The sequence below is a fragment of the Ricinus communis genome, chromosome 8, assembly GCF_019578655.1.
Source record: "Ricinus communis isolate WT05 ecotype wild-type chromosome 8, ASM1957865v1, whole genome shotgun sequence".
NCBI classification, from domain to species: Eukaryota; Viridiplantae; Streptophyta; class Magnoliopsida; order Malpighiales; family Euphorbiaceae; genus Ricinus; species Ricinus communis.
This window is the reverse complement of record NC_063263.1, coordinates 12,024,591-12,040,255: the sequence shown is the minus strand read 5'-3', so window position 1 is coordinate 12,040,255 and position 15,665 is coordinate 12,024,591. Positions and strand designations below refer to the sequence as shown.

Here is a 15,665-nt window from a genome sequence, read left to right as displayed (position 1 = left end):
GTATATGCATATGCTTGACTTTATCTCATCTTATTTTAATTTATTTCTCATGATATGGAAATGCAATTATCTTCTTAAGAAAAACATAATAAACTATCAGCAAGAACTTGTCGTATAATACAAAACTTATTATATAACCCATGCCAGCTTGTGTTTTGTTATAACTTAGTAAATTCACTTGTACACTTTAGCTTTGATCAAGATAAATGCAAATGCATGGCTGTCTTTGATTTACTGAGAAAATAATAATCATTTTCAATTTTTGAAATAGGATTTTATTGGTAAAAAAATCAATTTTATGATAACACATATTATGTTGATTTATAAAAACATAACTTTTGTTATTTCTCTAGTTTAAATTAAAATTGAATTGAAACTAGATTATTAAATAAATTTGGACATTTGTTCTCATTTTTATTATATTCTCAAAATAAATATATCTTATGAAATATATTAATAGAGTTAATTTCATCAATTAGTATTTATATTTAATTTTATTTTAATAATTTAATTTTTATTTATTTTATTTCGATTATTAAATCTCGATTCGGGTAATAATTTAGTTACCTATTTCATAGCTTGGTGATTTATTGAACCAAGTTTTAACAAAAGTTGCCAAATTAATCTCTAAATTAAAACTTAGTAATTAAAATGAAATAAAAAAAAATGAAGTAACTAAATACATATGTGTCAAGCTTCTATCGGCTCTAGCATTTCTTTTTATACATAAACATAGATTTATAACTAGATTTTTATTTAACTACTACAGAAAAGATAGGAGATTAATTGATAAAAAAATCTCAGTTTTTGCTCAAGGGTTTCACAAGGACAATTAATTGGCAAATGAAGATACAAAAACATGGCTTTGAGAGCTGTGTTGATTGGTTTAGTCAAATTTGGTGCTAAAAGGCATACACTTGCCAATGTTTCTCCGAATGGCATTACCATGTTCATGTTGAAGGAATACATTTTTCCCGTTCTTTGGATTGTGTCTCCTTTTGGGACTAAGAGTAAGTCCAATTCCTTCCTCAAAACTTCATTTTTCCCAAAGGCCCATGAAGAAAAACTTAGCTCTACACCCTTGGGTTTCTGCTTTCTTAGCCCGAAGGAATTGGATCGCAGAAGGATATTAAGAAAATGAAATTTTTTTAAAAATATTTTAAAATTAATAAAAAATATCATTTTTATAGGATGAATTTTCTCTTAAAAATATGGTATGACAACTAAAAAAATCAATACCATATTTCCAAAAAAAAAAAAATAATTAAAAAAATTATATTTTTGATATTTACATACAGTAAAAATAAAAAAAGTTTATACCGTATTTCTAATAAAAAAAATATGAGTATTTTTGTTATTTTTCTTTAAAAAAACAAAAGATATATAATGACAACTAGACTTGTAAATAGGTTTGGTATGCCTCGGCTAAATTTTCCTATAAATTTTTGGATTTGAATATTTATTATTTTAAAAAAATAATAAAAACATTCATATTTTTATTTTTTATCAAATTGCTATATTTTCTCATTTTTATTGTATTAAAATATCCAAAATATAATTTTTTAAATTATGATTTTTTTATTTTTTTGATTGTTTTTCGGTAAAATAATAAACAAAATTAAAAAAATTAAAAAACAACCAAACTGTATTTAAAAAAATAAAAACTAGTATTTTTAAAAATAATATTTCTGAAAAGTTCTCTATTTTTCGCTCTCGGTCCGTTTAAATCCAAACCCGCAAAAACTGGATCATTTTTTTGAATCGATTTGAGAATGCCCATGTTTTGAGACCCGCCCAAGAAGCCTACTTTAGCCCGAAAAACTTAAAAGATAAATGATCTTAGGTTTTGACTTTTTTTTTTTTTAAATTTAAATTTTTTAAAAATCAGTAATGTAGCTGAAATAGTACTATTTCTATATCGTTGCTTAGCTAGAGAATCATTGCTTTCTGCACTTCGGCCAGTATTTCTTTTTAACTCTGCCCCTTCTCTCTGTCTCTCTTCGTCTTTTTGTTCTTTGGTAAGTTTTGACCTTAATAATTTTTCTATTTTTGCTCATTCTCTGTGTTGAAGATTTTGTTTGCCAACTAATTTTTATTATTTGGTCTTCATATTTTGTGCATTTTCTCTTTTACCGCTGATTTTGATTGTTTCTCGAGAAAACAGAATTTGCCGTAGTTTTTCATTTTTCATTTTAAATGCTAGCGTTTCTACTTGGCCAGCAATTAAGGAACCTTTTGTTAATAGAGGAGAGAATATACACAGAAAGAGAAAGAGGCATTCAATGGAAATGTTGGCTATTGGAAGCTCTACAAGCAGTGTGCGTGCTGCCACTAGTTTCAATTCTTTACTCACAGAGCTTCAGGTCTCTTTCTCTCTCTGTGCGTTCCTGTTTCTTATTTTCCTTTTTTAATGTTAGCAAGTTCTGATTAGGGCTCAATACAATGAGCTCTTTTGTTAATTTAGGCCTTATTTTTTCAATGTTACTATAATTTTCGATTTTTGTAATTGTCTACTACGTAGACGCTTGCATATTATTATGTTAATACTATCCAATGCCTGATGATCGCTTTGAGAAAGAAGAAAGAACGTACTTTAAGAAGGTTAATAGTTGAATTCAACCGTGTTAAACGGAACCAGTGGTTTTTAAATAAGGATTTTAAAATCAGTTCATCACTGTTGAACTTTTGGTATGCCAAAACGGTTAACTTGGGCTTATATTTTTTTTCCTTTTGTCTGCTTTTGTTTCTTGTCAACCAAATGAAGAATATAACTTATTTTTGTAACTCTTGGTGCATGCATAGGTATCCACCTGCCGGAAAGCCTCAAAAGGTTTATGGGTGGGGAAGGAATGTAATTTCCGGGGAAAGCGTTTGACATTTCCTAAATTGTTCAAGATGAATTGCTCATTGGACAAAGAAATGGATGTGAGCACTTCAGCTGTGGTTGACGGTGTAGCAGAGTGCTCGAATGGTTTGTATGATTATATTGTCTGTGCTACTTGGGTCCATATTCATTTGACGCGTATGAGTGCTAAATTTGTTTTTTTTTTTTTTTCTTTTTGCAGAAATAGATATTAGGGAGCCAAATATTTCAACAATTCTGATGAACTTTGAGAATAAGTTTGACCCTTATGATGCAATGAGCATGCCACTTTACCAAACAGCTACATTTAAGCAGGTAATGTCGATGAAGTATTTATTGTGTTCCAAATTTGTGCTGACATTGATAATTCTATTGTTGGAGTACAAGAGAGAATAGGCTAGATGCTACATCTTTAGGGATGTATAAGAGGGTGCAGAAAGAGAGAGCCTGATTTTTGGCGGTAGCTTTAGGGGATAGTGGAGGTTTACAATATTGCTTCATCCAATTCACTCACTTAATGGGTTTGCTTTAGCAGTGATGGGTTTCATTTTCAAATTGGGGTTTACTTTTGTTGACTTCTGCCCTTTTTCTCCTTTTCTTTTCTTTCTTTTTCCACACATTCCTAATGTATCAAGAAAAATAATCTCAAATTTCTGTATCTGTAACTTGTACGGTTGTGAGGAGTGGTCCTAACTTGTACAGTTGTTTCTCTCTCTCTCTGTCTCTCTAAGATTAAAACACTTACAAAGGTTTATCTGTAGTATAACCTTTGGTATTAATACAACATAAACTTTTCCATTGTTGACCATTTGGCGCCTTATTAACGATCTTTATCTTCAAAATAACTTGTTGCGTGTGGAAGTATATTGATAAAATATGCTTAGTGAATAAGCTTTATAATGTAGGCTGCTTGAATCTCAAATGTTAAGTAAAAGGATGCAATGCCTGTTGTGTTATAAATGAATTTCTTGCTTAGGTTGCTACTTTTGAGTTTCAGGTATCAAGTACTCAAGTTGGTATCAAGTACTCAAGTTGAATTCAATTTTTTATTTCATTAATAATTGCTGAGAGTTTGAGAAAAATGAGAAAATACAGGACAACAAGGAAGATATTTAATCTCTGCATGTTTGCATATTTATAGTGGGGTTCTAGTTGTTATGTGCATTTTCTCTTCTCCTTGGTATGATAGCTCATCATGATTTTAGCTGACTTTGTCTGACACACTCTGGTTTCAGCCATCAGCTACAGAAAATGGTCCATATGATTACACCAGAAGTGGAAATCCAACCAGGGATGCTTTGGAAAGGTTTGCTTTGTTTGTTTGTGCACATAATGCTGATAAAGCAGTTTTATTTTGTTTGATCTTAGCACTTCCCTTTTTTTTCCTTTTTAATTTCTTTTAAGCTTAATTATATTTGTATTCTCTTTTCTTAGCCTCTTGGCAAAGCTAGATAAAGCAGATCGAGCATTTTGCTTCACAAGTGGCATGGCTGCTTTGGCTGCTGTTACTCATCTTGTTGAAACTGGTACTTTTTTTGCTCTCTACTGTTGCCTGTTCCATGCATACATACACACCTTTTTATCTTTCAAATTCAGTAGCATCTTTATTTTCCATTTATATTGAAAGGATTTGACATATAAGCTTATATGTCAAATCTTAAACATGGATTATATAAACCTGAGTATGACCATTTGAACTGCATTGGATCAGAATATCATTGGCATAGCCTACCATTTAATCAACTCATAAATGCTTTAGCCTGTTTATGGATATGAGACAACACTGTGATATGACAGGGATTATTAATACAACAGTACTTTAGAATTTGACACAAAGGGTTTGTTTTGGTTAAGAGTATCTTTCATATAGAAGTCTCTATATTAACTTCATTTTGTTGAAAAACATAGGCAGGCCAGAAATGGGGTGATTTTTTCAGAACCAATCCTCAATTCTACTGATAAAGTTTATAATAGTATTATCAAGGTTACCCTTTTCAAGTTTTGTTATAATAGACAAAGGAAAAATGCATCCGTATTAGCTGACTGGTTGTGGTTTTTCAGATGGTGAAGTTGGCTTTTTGCTACCTATTTACTGCTTTTTGTAATTGTTGTTTTTGTTCTTTTATAAGGCTTATCGGTTGAGAAAAAACATATAAAATAAAGTTGTATAGTACATGGCATACTGCACGTCTTTTTTACTAAGTTTAATCTATGGAAAAGCCAATTGAAATGGCAGTGCAGTAGAGAAGAGAAAAATTTGCATGCCTTTAATGTTTGAATATTTGTATTTTATTCAGTATTCAGGACATTAATTTCATATTTCAGGCATACCCATGTGTCATATAACAGGATTTGTATAGTATCATGTACAAGTCACTAATTTGGATATTATCCGAGCATTGGACTTGTCAATAGTTAGGAGATCTATTTTCCTTTTCTTAGTGTAGGAACCCTTTTTTTCTTTTATTATGTAGAAATTTTATACATGGACTTCAAAGTTCTTAGTGGTTACGACTTGACTAACATCAACGTACTTGCATAACATAAGTGGTAATGAGTTATGAGATCTGTATTAGTTGTTGGTTTATAGGTGTTTGTGTAATTCTACTATTTGCGTGCTTTTTGTTTTCGCGAACAACCATTCTCAATTCTTCTGAGATTTTTCATAAGTAGTGCAATTTTTATCTCAGGTCAGGAAATTATTGCTGGAGATGACATATATGGTGGATCTGATCGGTTGTTGTCTCAAGTAACCCCAAAATCTGGAGTTGTGGTCAAGTTAGTATTGTTTGTTTCTCCTTTCCCTTTTCATCTGATTTTCTACAATTAAATTCTGAAATAGTTCTGTTAAACAATGTGAAGACGAGTAAATACAAGTAATCTAGATGAGGTTGCATCTGCAATTGGTCCGTGGACAAAGCTTGTATGGCTAGAGAGCCCTACCAACCCTCGTCAACAAATATCTGATATTCGTGTAAGGGGTCTTGCTTTCTTGAAGTTACGAGTCTGTCAAGAAATTCTTTTGCTTTCTTAAAGTTATGAGTCTGTCGAGAAATTCTTTTGGAATTTTGGAGATATGAGTAGATTAATTTGAACACTTGCAAGTATATGAGATTTACACCAAGTTTGGTTTGTTCTAGGGTTGGGAATGGATGGCAATTCTTGGGTTAGGATTCGATTTTCTTGTCTGGTAAACATAAATTCCAGCTTATTTTATAACATTTTTTTTCCATATTAAAATAACTTGAGTTTAAGAGGAAATGTTATCCTCTTTTTGGATATAATATTTAAGATTGTCCCATATTTCTTCATAAATAAAAATAGAGTAATATATGGGTTTCAAGGACATTCAGATAGCATTTCCAGTCCAATTCCATTCCCTTTAGCAACTAATATAAGTTATGCTTCATTCATTTGTCTATTTTTTGTAACAAAATTTAGTTGAGTGATGTGGACTTGACATGGATAAATAGTTTGTAATTACTCATTGTCAATTTTGTTCAGAAAATTGCAAAAATAGCTCACACACATGGTGCTCTTGTTTTGGTGGATAATAGTATTATGTCCCCTGTACTGTCACAGCCATTGGAACTTGGAGCAGGTATAACCAATATTCTATTGATATGCCTTTCGGCATTCTCAAATGCCATAAGGTTTTTCTAATGCTGTTGATTTTGACTATATATATTCTCCTTGCAGACATAGTGATGCACTCGGCTACTAAATTTATAGCAGGGCATAGTGATGTTATGGCAGGTGTACTTGCAGTAAAAGGGGAAAGGTTGTAGCTTTTAGTTCATTTGTTTGTACTGCAAGTATAATGTATGCTTTTCATAGTTTCATTTCCATTCATTACTTTATTTTGTTGTCTTTCAGTTTTTAGCTAATCATTATGTACTTGTTGCATGTTGTGTGCTATGTGCTTTGGAGTGTTAATTTCAATAGATATCATCAAAGGTGCAGCATTCTGCGATGTATACTTATGTAAAATATGTAATGGACCTTATTACATAATTTGCATAAGTTGATTTGCTGTATGCATCTGACATGTTTACATGTCATTGTATTTTTTACTTGCCACCTGTGTTAAGTTGTCACATTGTTATTTCTATTCTTGAACTTCATTTATTAAGGTTGAACTCTTAACTGTATGCATCCTTTTCTTACCTAGCAAATTATTGCGTTTGATGACAGTCTAATTCTGTAATTCCAAGTGATTCAGAATTCACATTGATAAGGTTGTCAGTTGTTACCATCATTTCTTATAGTTTTGTTTGGAATTGTTCAGTGGTGTACATGTCTGCAAAAACTAACCTAAGTAAGGGAACTTGCCTTCCGTATTTTGTTATTAGTTTGTGATTTTTAATATTTATTTCTTATTTTGAATTTCTCAATTTCTTTCTAAAGCCTCTCTCTCCCTTGCTCCGCATGGGTGTTTCTATCTTTTCTAGGTTGGCGAGAGATTTGTATTTCCTACAAAATGCAGAAGGCTCTGGGTTAGCACCATTTGACTGTTGGATTTGTTTACGAGGTATTAAGACCATGGCATTACGTGTTGAGAAACAACAGGTGCTAGTTCAGAACCATTCAAATTAGGCAATTATATATTCCTTTCATCTCTTGCATATTAGTTCTTAATCACTTGCTTTTCACTCATTTTATATTTCTACAGTCCATGGGCAATGTTAAAATTAGGTCAATCCTTGGTTAATAGTCTCTATAACTTGGCTAGTGGTCAAACCTTAACCAATCTCCATCAGTATGAAGTTGTTGTGTTCCTTTTGGTTTTGAATTTGATGTTTTTGTTAGATGCTAAACACATAAATGCAATGAATCGAGAAATATTACACAGATGTTAATTTTAACTATCTATTGTATATTATTTATTAGATAAGTATGCTGAAACTTAAGTGTTGGTTATAGAGTTAGGACCTAATTTGGGATCCACTTGATGTAGGAATCATGAGACATACATGAGAGTTAATTTCTAATTGTCATTCTAAATTAAAGAACAGAAGGGCTTTTCTCCTTTTACAAATAACAATGATATGGCAAAACATTTGGACAGTTTTTATTTGATCCTATACTTTAATATTTTCTAAATTGCTCGAAACAGTAGTTCAATATGAAAAGAAAAAAAGATTATAGGTGTTGGCTGTGCAATGTGTGAAGACCAGTAGATTACAGTTAGGTCTATTTGCAAAGACTAAGAAGAGTTAGTATTAAATTGATTCTTTTTCTTTTTTCTATCTATGTGTGTGTTTATTTGTAGATTCTGTGAACTGTTTGTGCCTAATGCTGTGTGCGGAGGCTGCAAAATATATATTCCTGCTGTTTTGTTTTCTGTGATGATTAATTGCTAACTTCCAACTTCTCCTTGATATGTTGTGTTTTGGCAACAGCTGGAATTTGTCAAAGATTTCAAGTTCAAATTTATACTTGTGTTTTTGGCAGGACAATGCACAGAAGATAGCCGAGTTTCTTGCAACACATCCGCGAGTGAAGAAAGTTAACTATGCTGGCCTTCCTGGCCATCCTGGACGTGATTTGCACTATTCTCAGGTGCTGCTATTAGATGGATTTTCAGATAAATATGCAGTTCCAAAACACTTTGATAAGAAATACTTCCTTTCTTTCTTGTAGGCAAAGGGTGCAGGTTCTGTGCTTAGCTTTTTAACTGGATCGCTGGAACTCTCAAAGCACATTGTTGAGACCACCAAATACTTCAGTATAACTGTCAGTTTTGGTAATTACCCTTTCTATTTTCGAGCTCATGCACCAATGAAGAATTTCAATATTAAATTTAACTAAACCATGGAAGAGATATTGAGACAGTAAATGTGAAAATGGATCAAATGCTATGGTTGCGAACCTGCTCCATATATTTTAACAAGTTAATGGTCATGCAATGAGTGGATAATTGAGAGCTGATATTTTAGGTTCCAGGCTTGGATGAAGCTGCTAATTGTGTTATTGTGCTTTTAGGGAGTGTGAAGTCACTTATAAGCATGCCCTGCTTTATGTCTCATGCAAGTATACCGGCAGACGTGCGGGAAGCCAGAGGTCTCACCGAGGATCTAATTCGCATCTCTGTAGGGATAGAGGATGTAAATGATCTGATTGCCGATTTAGACCATGCACTAAGAACAGGGCCGCCATAGGCATTTGAGGTTCAAGAGAGTTTTTGATCCTCAAGCGAATCAGGAAATTGTCTGTGCTTTAAATTAAACAGCCAGCCTAATGAAGTGCAATTGTTATTGTATATTTATCGAGTTTTTTCAGCTGTAAAACTGGAGACACTGTTTCCGAATTAATTGCTCAAGTGTCCATTTTGCCAGGGAAGCATGTGATTTATCAAAATTGTAAGAGTACTAAATAGAAATTTATTCCCAGAAGGCGTAGTTGAGGCTTCCATTTCCTACGAGCTGCTTATGACTAATAAAGACCGTAGTTTGTATTTTCTTCTGTGCTTCTTTTTTCTTTCTTATTTGACATCTATATTTTATATCCTTACTTCTAAATAGTAATAGCAGGTGTACGATATATTTCGTTGATGAAATATAAATAATTTTTTATTTTATTTTTTATTAGATTCTTTTTAAATATTAAAACTTAATATACTTTTATTTCTACAGACACTACCTCATCATAATTTAATTTTTAATTATTTGTTTTGATTAAGCATATATTTATACGAGTAGTAACAGAAATAAAAAAAGCTGATAATCAATTAGAATTTTTATTAAAACAAAAAAAATGGCTCATTATAATTTTAAATACATCTTAATCAGATAATAAAAGGGTATGTATGTATTTTTTTTAATTTTTATATTTAATTAATAATTTATTTATAAATAGGAATGTATCACCATATTCTTAAGTAAAGATACGCAATTGCTTCAAATTTTAATTTATTATTAATATCTTCACGGTCATTTTAATAAAAATTTCAAAAATAATGAACTTAATTGGTTGAAATTGAGAATATATAAAAAGACTCAACTGAAAAACATTAGTAAATACATAATAAGATAACTTATTCAATGACATAACTGTATTTATACTTTCCGTAGGAACCCAATATTAATGAAAAATAAAAATACAGAAATTTAAAATTTAGAAAAATAAAGTACAGGGATCAATATGAAAAAAAGAGAAAAGAACTGGGAGCCAAATATTAGTTCTGTAAAGAGAAAAGGCGACAAAAAGAAAGGAGCCCTGCAGTTGACAGGAACACCCGGTATGCTCCCGTACTTGTATAGAACCAAAACCTAATTCTTCAGGATTCAACTGAAAATAATGAATGGTTGAAATTAAAATTTAATTGTTAACAACTTTATAGTGTCTTCAGTTTACAAGTAGAATTAATGATAAGAAACTACCAGTCAACTGGAGGATCTCAATGGTGACGCAGAAAAAGATTCCAGATCCTGACTTTGCAAAAAGCTTTAGGATAGGAGAGATCTGAATTTGATCTTACACCAAACCAAGCAAAGCTCTAAGTTGCCAAGATCGGAGAGGTGAAGAAACACCTTTTCCTTTTTCAAATTTTCGTTGATAGATGCAAGTAATCTGAACTTCTTTTATTTATCAAATTGGCCTCAAACTCATCAGAGAAAAATAACAGAAATGTTAAGTTGAAGAGGTAATGCCAAACATGCATGAGTCGTTCCGTTTCCATATCCATTAAGCTCACACAACATCTCAAATCACTAACTCTTAAAATATCAGCTAAACAAAGAAACTTAACACCACATGCAGGGACAGAATTACGAGAAAGCATGAAGGCCCCAGTCCAACTCGGAAAAAGAAAGAAGGAAAACCTGCAAGCCAATCCGCACATTCATTGGGTTCACGGTGTGCATGAATACAAGTAGCATTGGCAAGTACTACCTTACGTGTGCGTTTAGTCACCTAACAGTCAATACTTTCACGAGCAGAGTGCCGCCATTGCGACAAAAACAAATATTAGGGCCAACCAGCTACACACTTTATGAGTTTTAAGACCGACGAAGATGCCCATATGGCTAACCCCCTCATCTGCCTTTAATACTTCACTTTCCGTAGTGACTCTTATAATTATTGTTCAAAGTGTATTAGTTTTAACTAATTTACATTTATATAAATTAATATCATATTAGGATAGGCTATAATTTAAAGTATGGATAATTATAAATTTAATATCTAAACTTGTCAAAAAATCGATAATCAAGTGATTAGATATTTAAAACTAATAATTAAATATGTTAACTTGTAAAAAAATAATAAAAAAATATATTTAGTAGATCACAAATTACAAATACCAACGTAAATTTTTTATATTGAATAAAATAAAAAATAGAAGACACGTGACAATGATGTGTTGTAAAAATAATAAAATTGTAAATTTATCTATCAGATATAAAAATATTTTTATCAAGTCATTAGAACTTTATAGTGCAATAGAATATTAAGATTATGAGCTGGGAATTAGAAATTAGAATTATTAAATTGAAGATTAGAGATTTGCCATAAAGAAAGATTATCATCACCATAGCCTTTTTTTAACAACAGAAATAGAAAAAGCGGGACGAGGAAATGAAGAAAATATAAGTTAGAGAAGCAGAGTTGAGGAAAATAGAAATTGAAGAAAGAAAATAAAGGTTAGAAGAAGAAAGTTGAAGGAAAAAGGTTACAGAAACATTTATGAGATAAAGAATTTATCCTAAGGATATGTCACTTAAGAATCTACGTTAGTTTTTTTATAAGTTCAATAATTTCTTTCCTTCCACTCAGGCATGCAACCATTTCAATTTGAAATCACCAATTAAAAGTATTATTTTGTTATTTTTTACAAATTACCATACTTAATTATTAGTTTTAAAGGTTCAACCACTCAATTGTCATTTTCTTATTAATCCAGACATAAAAAATGTAATTATCTTTTTAGAAGAAAAAATAATTTTATTAAAATTATATTAAGTAATACTCAAAATATGATTCTAATAAAAAATAAAAAGGCTAACTTTAAAATAAATAATAATTGGTTTAATTAAAAAAAAGTTATTTAATATCTAAAACTAAATTTATAATAAGCTAATAAAATTATCAAAATAAATAATTTTGAATGGCAATAAACAATAATTATCGAATTAAGAAATTAATTTCTTACTTGTATACATACATGTAAATTATAAGAAGGAAAGAAAGCGGAAGACTATCATCCCTCCAAAAATTTTATAGAAATCATTAAACTCAATATATATTTCAATTAAAAAAAATTGAACATTTATTTTAATTTAAAATTTAATTGGGTGTGTTGCTTTTGCCCTAATAATGTTAGTTATGATAATAGTGCCATCCTTTCAACTTATTATTACACAAACTTGGTGTATGTAATCATATATATAGCAATTAGAGAGATGATTATTATATATTTATTAGTTTTAAATAATAAAATATATGTCAATCGTCTTATATCAAAATATAAAACATTTATATATATTTATAAATGATACTCTTCTATTAATTGCAGTGTATACACTAAATTTAAATAAGAATCTCCCTTGAGTAAAATAATAACATATGACCTTATAGGTTTATATTATCATACTATTTGTCTAGTATATCTCATGAAAAGAATGCTTGTTAGATTTGAAACAAATTAGATAGACATAAATTTAATTAATGAGGTCGGCCAAAATTACACTTTAAATCTTTTGCTTATTTTACTTATAAATTTAAACAATTAAATGAAATTTTAACACAATAATCTAAATTTATTATAAATTTTTTTTTCTACCATAATATAATTGCAATTACAATGCTTCATAATTCTAGAGTGGAATTTCACTGATACACACAGCTGCAGCCTTTCACAGCAGACATAAAACAAAAAAAGAAAAGAAAAAAAGAACAATAAAAGATCAAGCTTACAAACATGCAATTGCAAGTATTTATTACACTTTTTCACTAATCCAAACGCTGATGTTCTTCTTTATTTTTCATTAGTGAATTTCTTTTTCCCCCTTCAGTCTCGAACACAGACCATCACTTTCAGTCTTTATACAGTCACCTTGTTTTGTTTTATCTCGTAGTGTCACACCTAACTCAATTAGTAGCCGTCTCCGTGGGGACACTATGCAACACCACCGTCTCCACCGTCAGACCCGGCCCGAACCCGAACAAAACCCCCCAGTCCAGCCCTTCTCCGGTGGTGGGTTTCCCTTCTTCAACAGACTTTTTCCTCATTTCATCCAAAATGAACAAGACACAAGCACTAGACATGTTCCCATATTCACTTAAAACCTGCCTGGTTGCTCTCATTTTCTCAGGTTTTAAGCTGAGTTTGGCTTCAACTTGATCAAGAATCGCGGGGCCACCGGGGTGAGCGATCCAGAAGATAGAGTTCCAGTCATTGATACCAATCGGAGAAAATGCTTCGACCAAGCTTTTCTCTATGTTCTTTGATATTAATCCAGGAACATCTTTTAACAAGTGAAATGTTAAACCGACTTCACGTAAGTGTCCATCGATAGCTCCATCAGAATCAGGAAGGATGGTCTGTGCAGCAGAGACAAGCTGGAATAAAGGACGCTCAACTGAAGTATCTGGATCAGAACCTACTATTAAAGCGCCAGCTCCATCACCGAACAGTGCTTGACCAACTAAAGAATCCAAGTGCTTATCGGACGGACCGCGAAAGGTAACAGCAGTAATTTCAGAGCAAACAACAAGAACTCTAGCACCCTTATTATTCTCAGCTAAATCTTTGGCAAGACGAATCACGGTGCCGCCAGCGTAGCAGCCTTGCTGGTACATCATGAATCGCTTGACGGACGGACGTAGGCCAAGGAGCTTGGTGAGCTGGTAGTCACAGCCAGGCATGTCAACTCCAGAGGTGGTGCAGAAAATAAGGTGAGTGATTTTGGACTTGGGTTGGCCCCATTCTTTGATGGCTTTTGCGGCGGCTTCTTTGCCCAGTTTTGGCACTTCCACAACGACAATGTCTTGGCGCGCATCAAGTGATGGCTCCCAGTATGCACACATATTTGGGTTTTCTTTCAATATCTCTTCGTTGACATGCATGTAGCGTTTCTTAATCATTGATTTATCACCTGTTTTCACCAAATACAATCACGTTTTATTTTAATTTGTTGGTAACTATAATAATATCATAGACAGCCTTTTCCCATACGTGGAAAATCCTTGTTGAGTCTTACTATATGTGTAAAATATTGATTAATTTGACTTTCCTCATTAAATCAATTAGTATTTAATTCATAGTAAATAGATTTTTTATATTAAGAAACAAAAACTTGCTACTTTATTAATATCATTTGATTTTGAAGCACAAGGGTAAAGTACGCCTAATCAAAAAAAAAAAAAAAAGTATTTACATAATCAATATTCAATAACCTATTGGTAAGTTAATCATTTTCCCACTTGATCATTTTGTTTTCATGAAAAACATAATATTATAACAATCAAGAAAAATTGCAAAGAAACAATATCGAGCAAAAAAAAAAAAAAGAGCGAAGATCATAATGATAAAAGACAAAGAAATGAAAACGTACACATGCGTTTGAATTTTTCTTTTAACTCTGTCATGTGCTCACTGTTGGTGATCCTGAAGTAATAATCAGGATAATCAGCCTGGTTCACCCAGTTTGACGGGGTGGCAGTGCCAATGGCTAAGATGGTGGCGGGACCTTGGGCTCTTTGAACCTTTCTGATGGCCTCAACTGATGCTGCAGCAGCCATTGTTGTATATATGTATATAGATATATGGACGTATGTAGTTCAAAGAAAACAGGACCCTAATCAAGATGTCTCCTGAAAAGGAGAAAAGTGGAGACTTAAGTACCAAAATGTAAAGATGGTGTGAGAAGTGTAGTGCTTATGATGTGAGTAATGGGGAGAGGGTGAAGATAGTTATATATATGGGGAAGGGGTAGGTTGGATTGACGGAGGGCTGATAGCCACGTGAGCTTGGAGGTTAGATGAATAATCTAGTGGTAGATGCGGTAACCACTTGCTTAGATTTATGGTTGAATTTCAGGTTTTCTCTTTTTTTCTTTTCTTCCTTTAATTTTAGCCTCTTTTTTTTTTTTTTTTTTGTCATTAATTAGTTTTGTTTGATTAATAAGATGAATAGTTATATTATTTTAATGAATATGTAAATCATATTATCTTTTAATCAATAATTAAATTAATATGTCTTCCTTGAAAAAAAAATGATTAACTAACTATGTAACAATTTTCTACATTATTTAAGTTGATTCGAATAATATTTAATTGACACCTTAAGCAAAGCTTGAAATTTGGTTCAGTTTTTAGTCTGAAAATTGGAATATTGTAAAAATTACATATGATTTTCTCTTTTAAAATAAATTCTTAGAAAATTCAGAATTCAAGATATTTTTCCACAACTAAAGAGTTCACCTTTTCTTTTTCTTTTTTCTCTGTAAAGGATCAATTTGCCCCTGAACTTTTGTATAAGAGCAAATTGACCCAAACTCGAACTTTTATCTAATTTAGGACACGGCTTTTATACAAATGAATACAGTATAAGTGCCTAATAAATTATTAATATAAGATGTAGGGAATTTTTTGAAAAAGAAAAGATAATTTCATTTAGATCCTTAAATAAAAATAAATTTAGACTCCTAATATTTGGGTGAACATAACATATTATATTCGAGCTATTCTATTTATTTAATTTAAAATGAATGATCTCTTAATGACTCACTCACTCTTAAGATTTTAAAATTTTATTTTCAGTTAAATTACAACTGTTGATTTCAAATTTAATAAATAAAAC

At 31.4% G+C, this 15,665-nt stretch overlaps 2 protein-coding genes and 1 long non-coding RNA gene across 7 annotated transcripts; 1 reads left to right on the top strand and 2 right to left on the bottom strand.

The window, feature by feature from the left end:
* Positions 1-1,859: 1,859 nt before the first annotated feature.
* Positions 1,860-9,328, top strand: LOC8273083 (cystathionine beta-lyase, chloroplastic). Of its 5 annotated transcripts, none has more exons than XM_015715500.3 (14): positions 1,860-2,018; positions 2,246-2,363; positions 2,803-2,971; positions 3,066-3,178; positions 4,099-4,169; positions 4,298-4,389; positions 5,554-5,641; positions 5,726-5,837; positions 6,368-6,464; positions 6,563-6,644; positions 7,315-7,432; positions 8,318-8,425; positions 8,507-8,609; positions 8,849-9,328. In XM_015715500.3, the coding sequence occupies exons 2-14, from the start codon at positions 2,283-2,285 to the stop codon at positions 9,022-9,024; spliced, it is 1,410 nt and encodes a 469-aa protein (XP_015570986.1). In that variant the 5' UTR covers positions 1,860-2,018; positions 2,246-2,282; the 3' UTR covers positions 9,025-9,328. The 5 variants fall into 5 exon arrangements, with proteins under 5 accessions (XP_015570986.1, XP_015570984.1, XP_002512818.2 ...); XM_015715498.3 differs by having other exon boundaries at positions 2,221-2,363; XM_002512772.4 differs by having other exon boundaries at positions 1,867-2,018; positions 2,264-2,363.
* Positions 9,329-9,918: 590 nt separating this feature from the next.
* Positions 9,919-10,874, bottom strand: LOC125370888. The gene is made up of 2 exons (XR_007217084.1): positions 10,246-10,874; positions 9,919-10,153 (listed from the first exon to the last, which is right to left on the bottom strand). It is a non-coding gene; the product is annotated as an uncharacterized LOC125370888 (long non-coding RNA).
* Positions 10,875-12,600: 1,726 nt separating this feature from the next.
* LOC8273082 (chalcone synthase 2) lies at positions 12,601-14,765 on the bottom strand. Its single transcript, XM_048378687.1, has 2 exons — positions 14,419-14,765; positions 12,601-13,959 (listed from the first exon to the last, which is right to left on the bottom strand). Exons 1-2 carry the CDS (start codon positions 14,603-14,605, stop codon positions 12,953-12,955), a joined length of 1,194 nt encoding a protein of 397 aa, XP_048234644.1. The 5' UTR covers positions 14,606-14,765; the 3' UTR covers positions 12,601-12,952.
* Between the last annotated feature and the right edge of the window lie 900 nt (positions 14,766-15,665).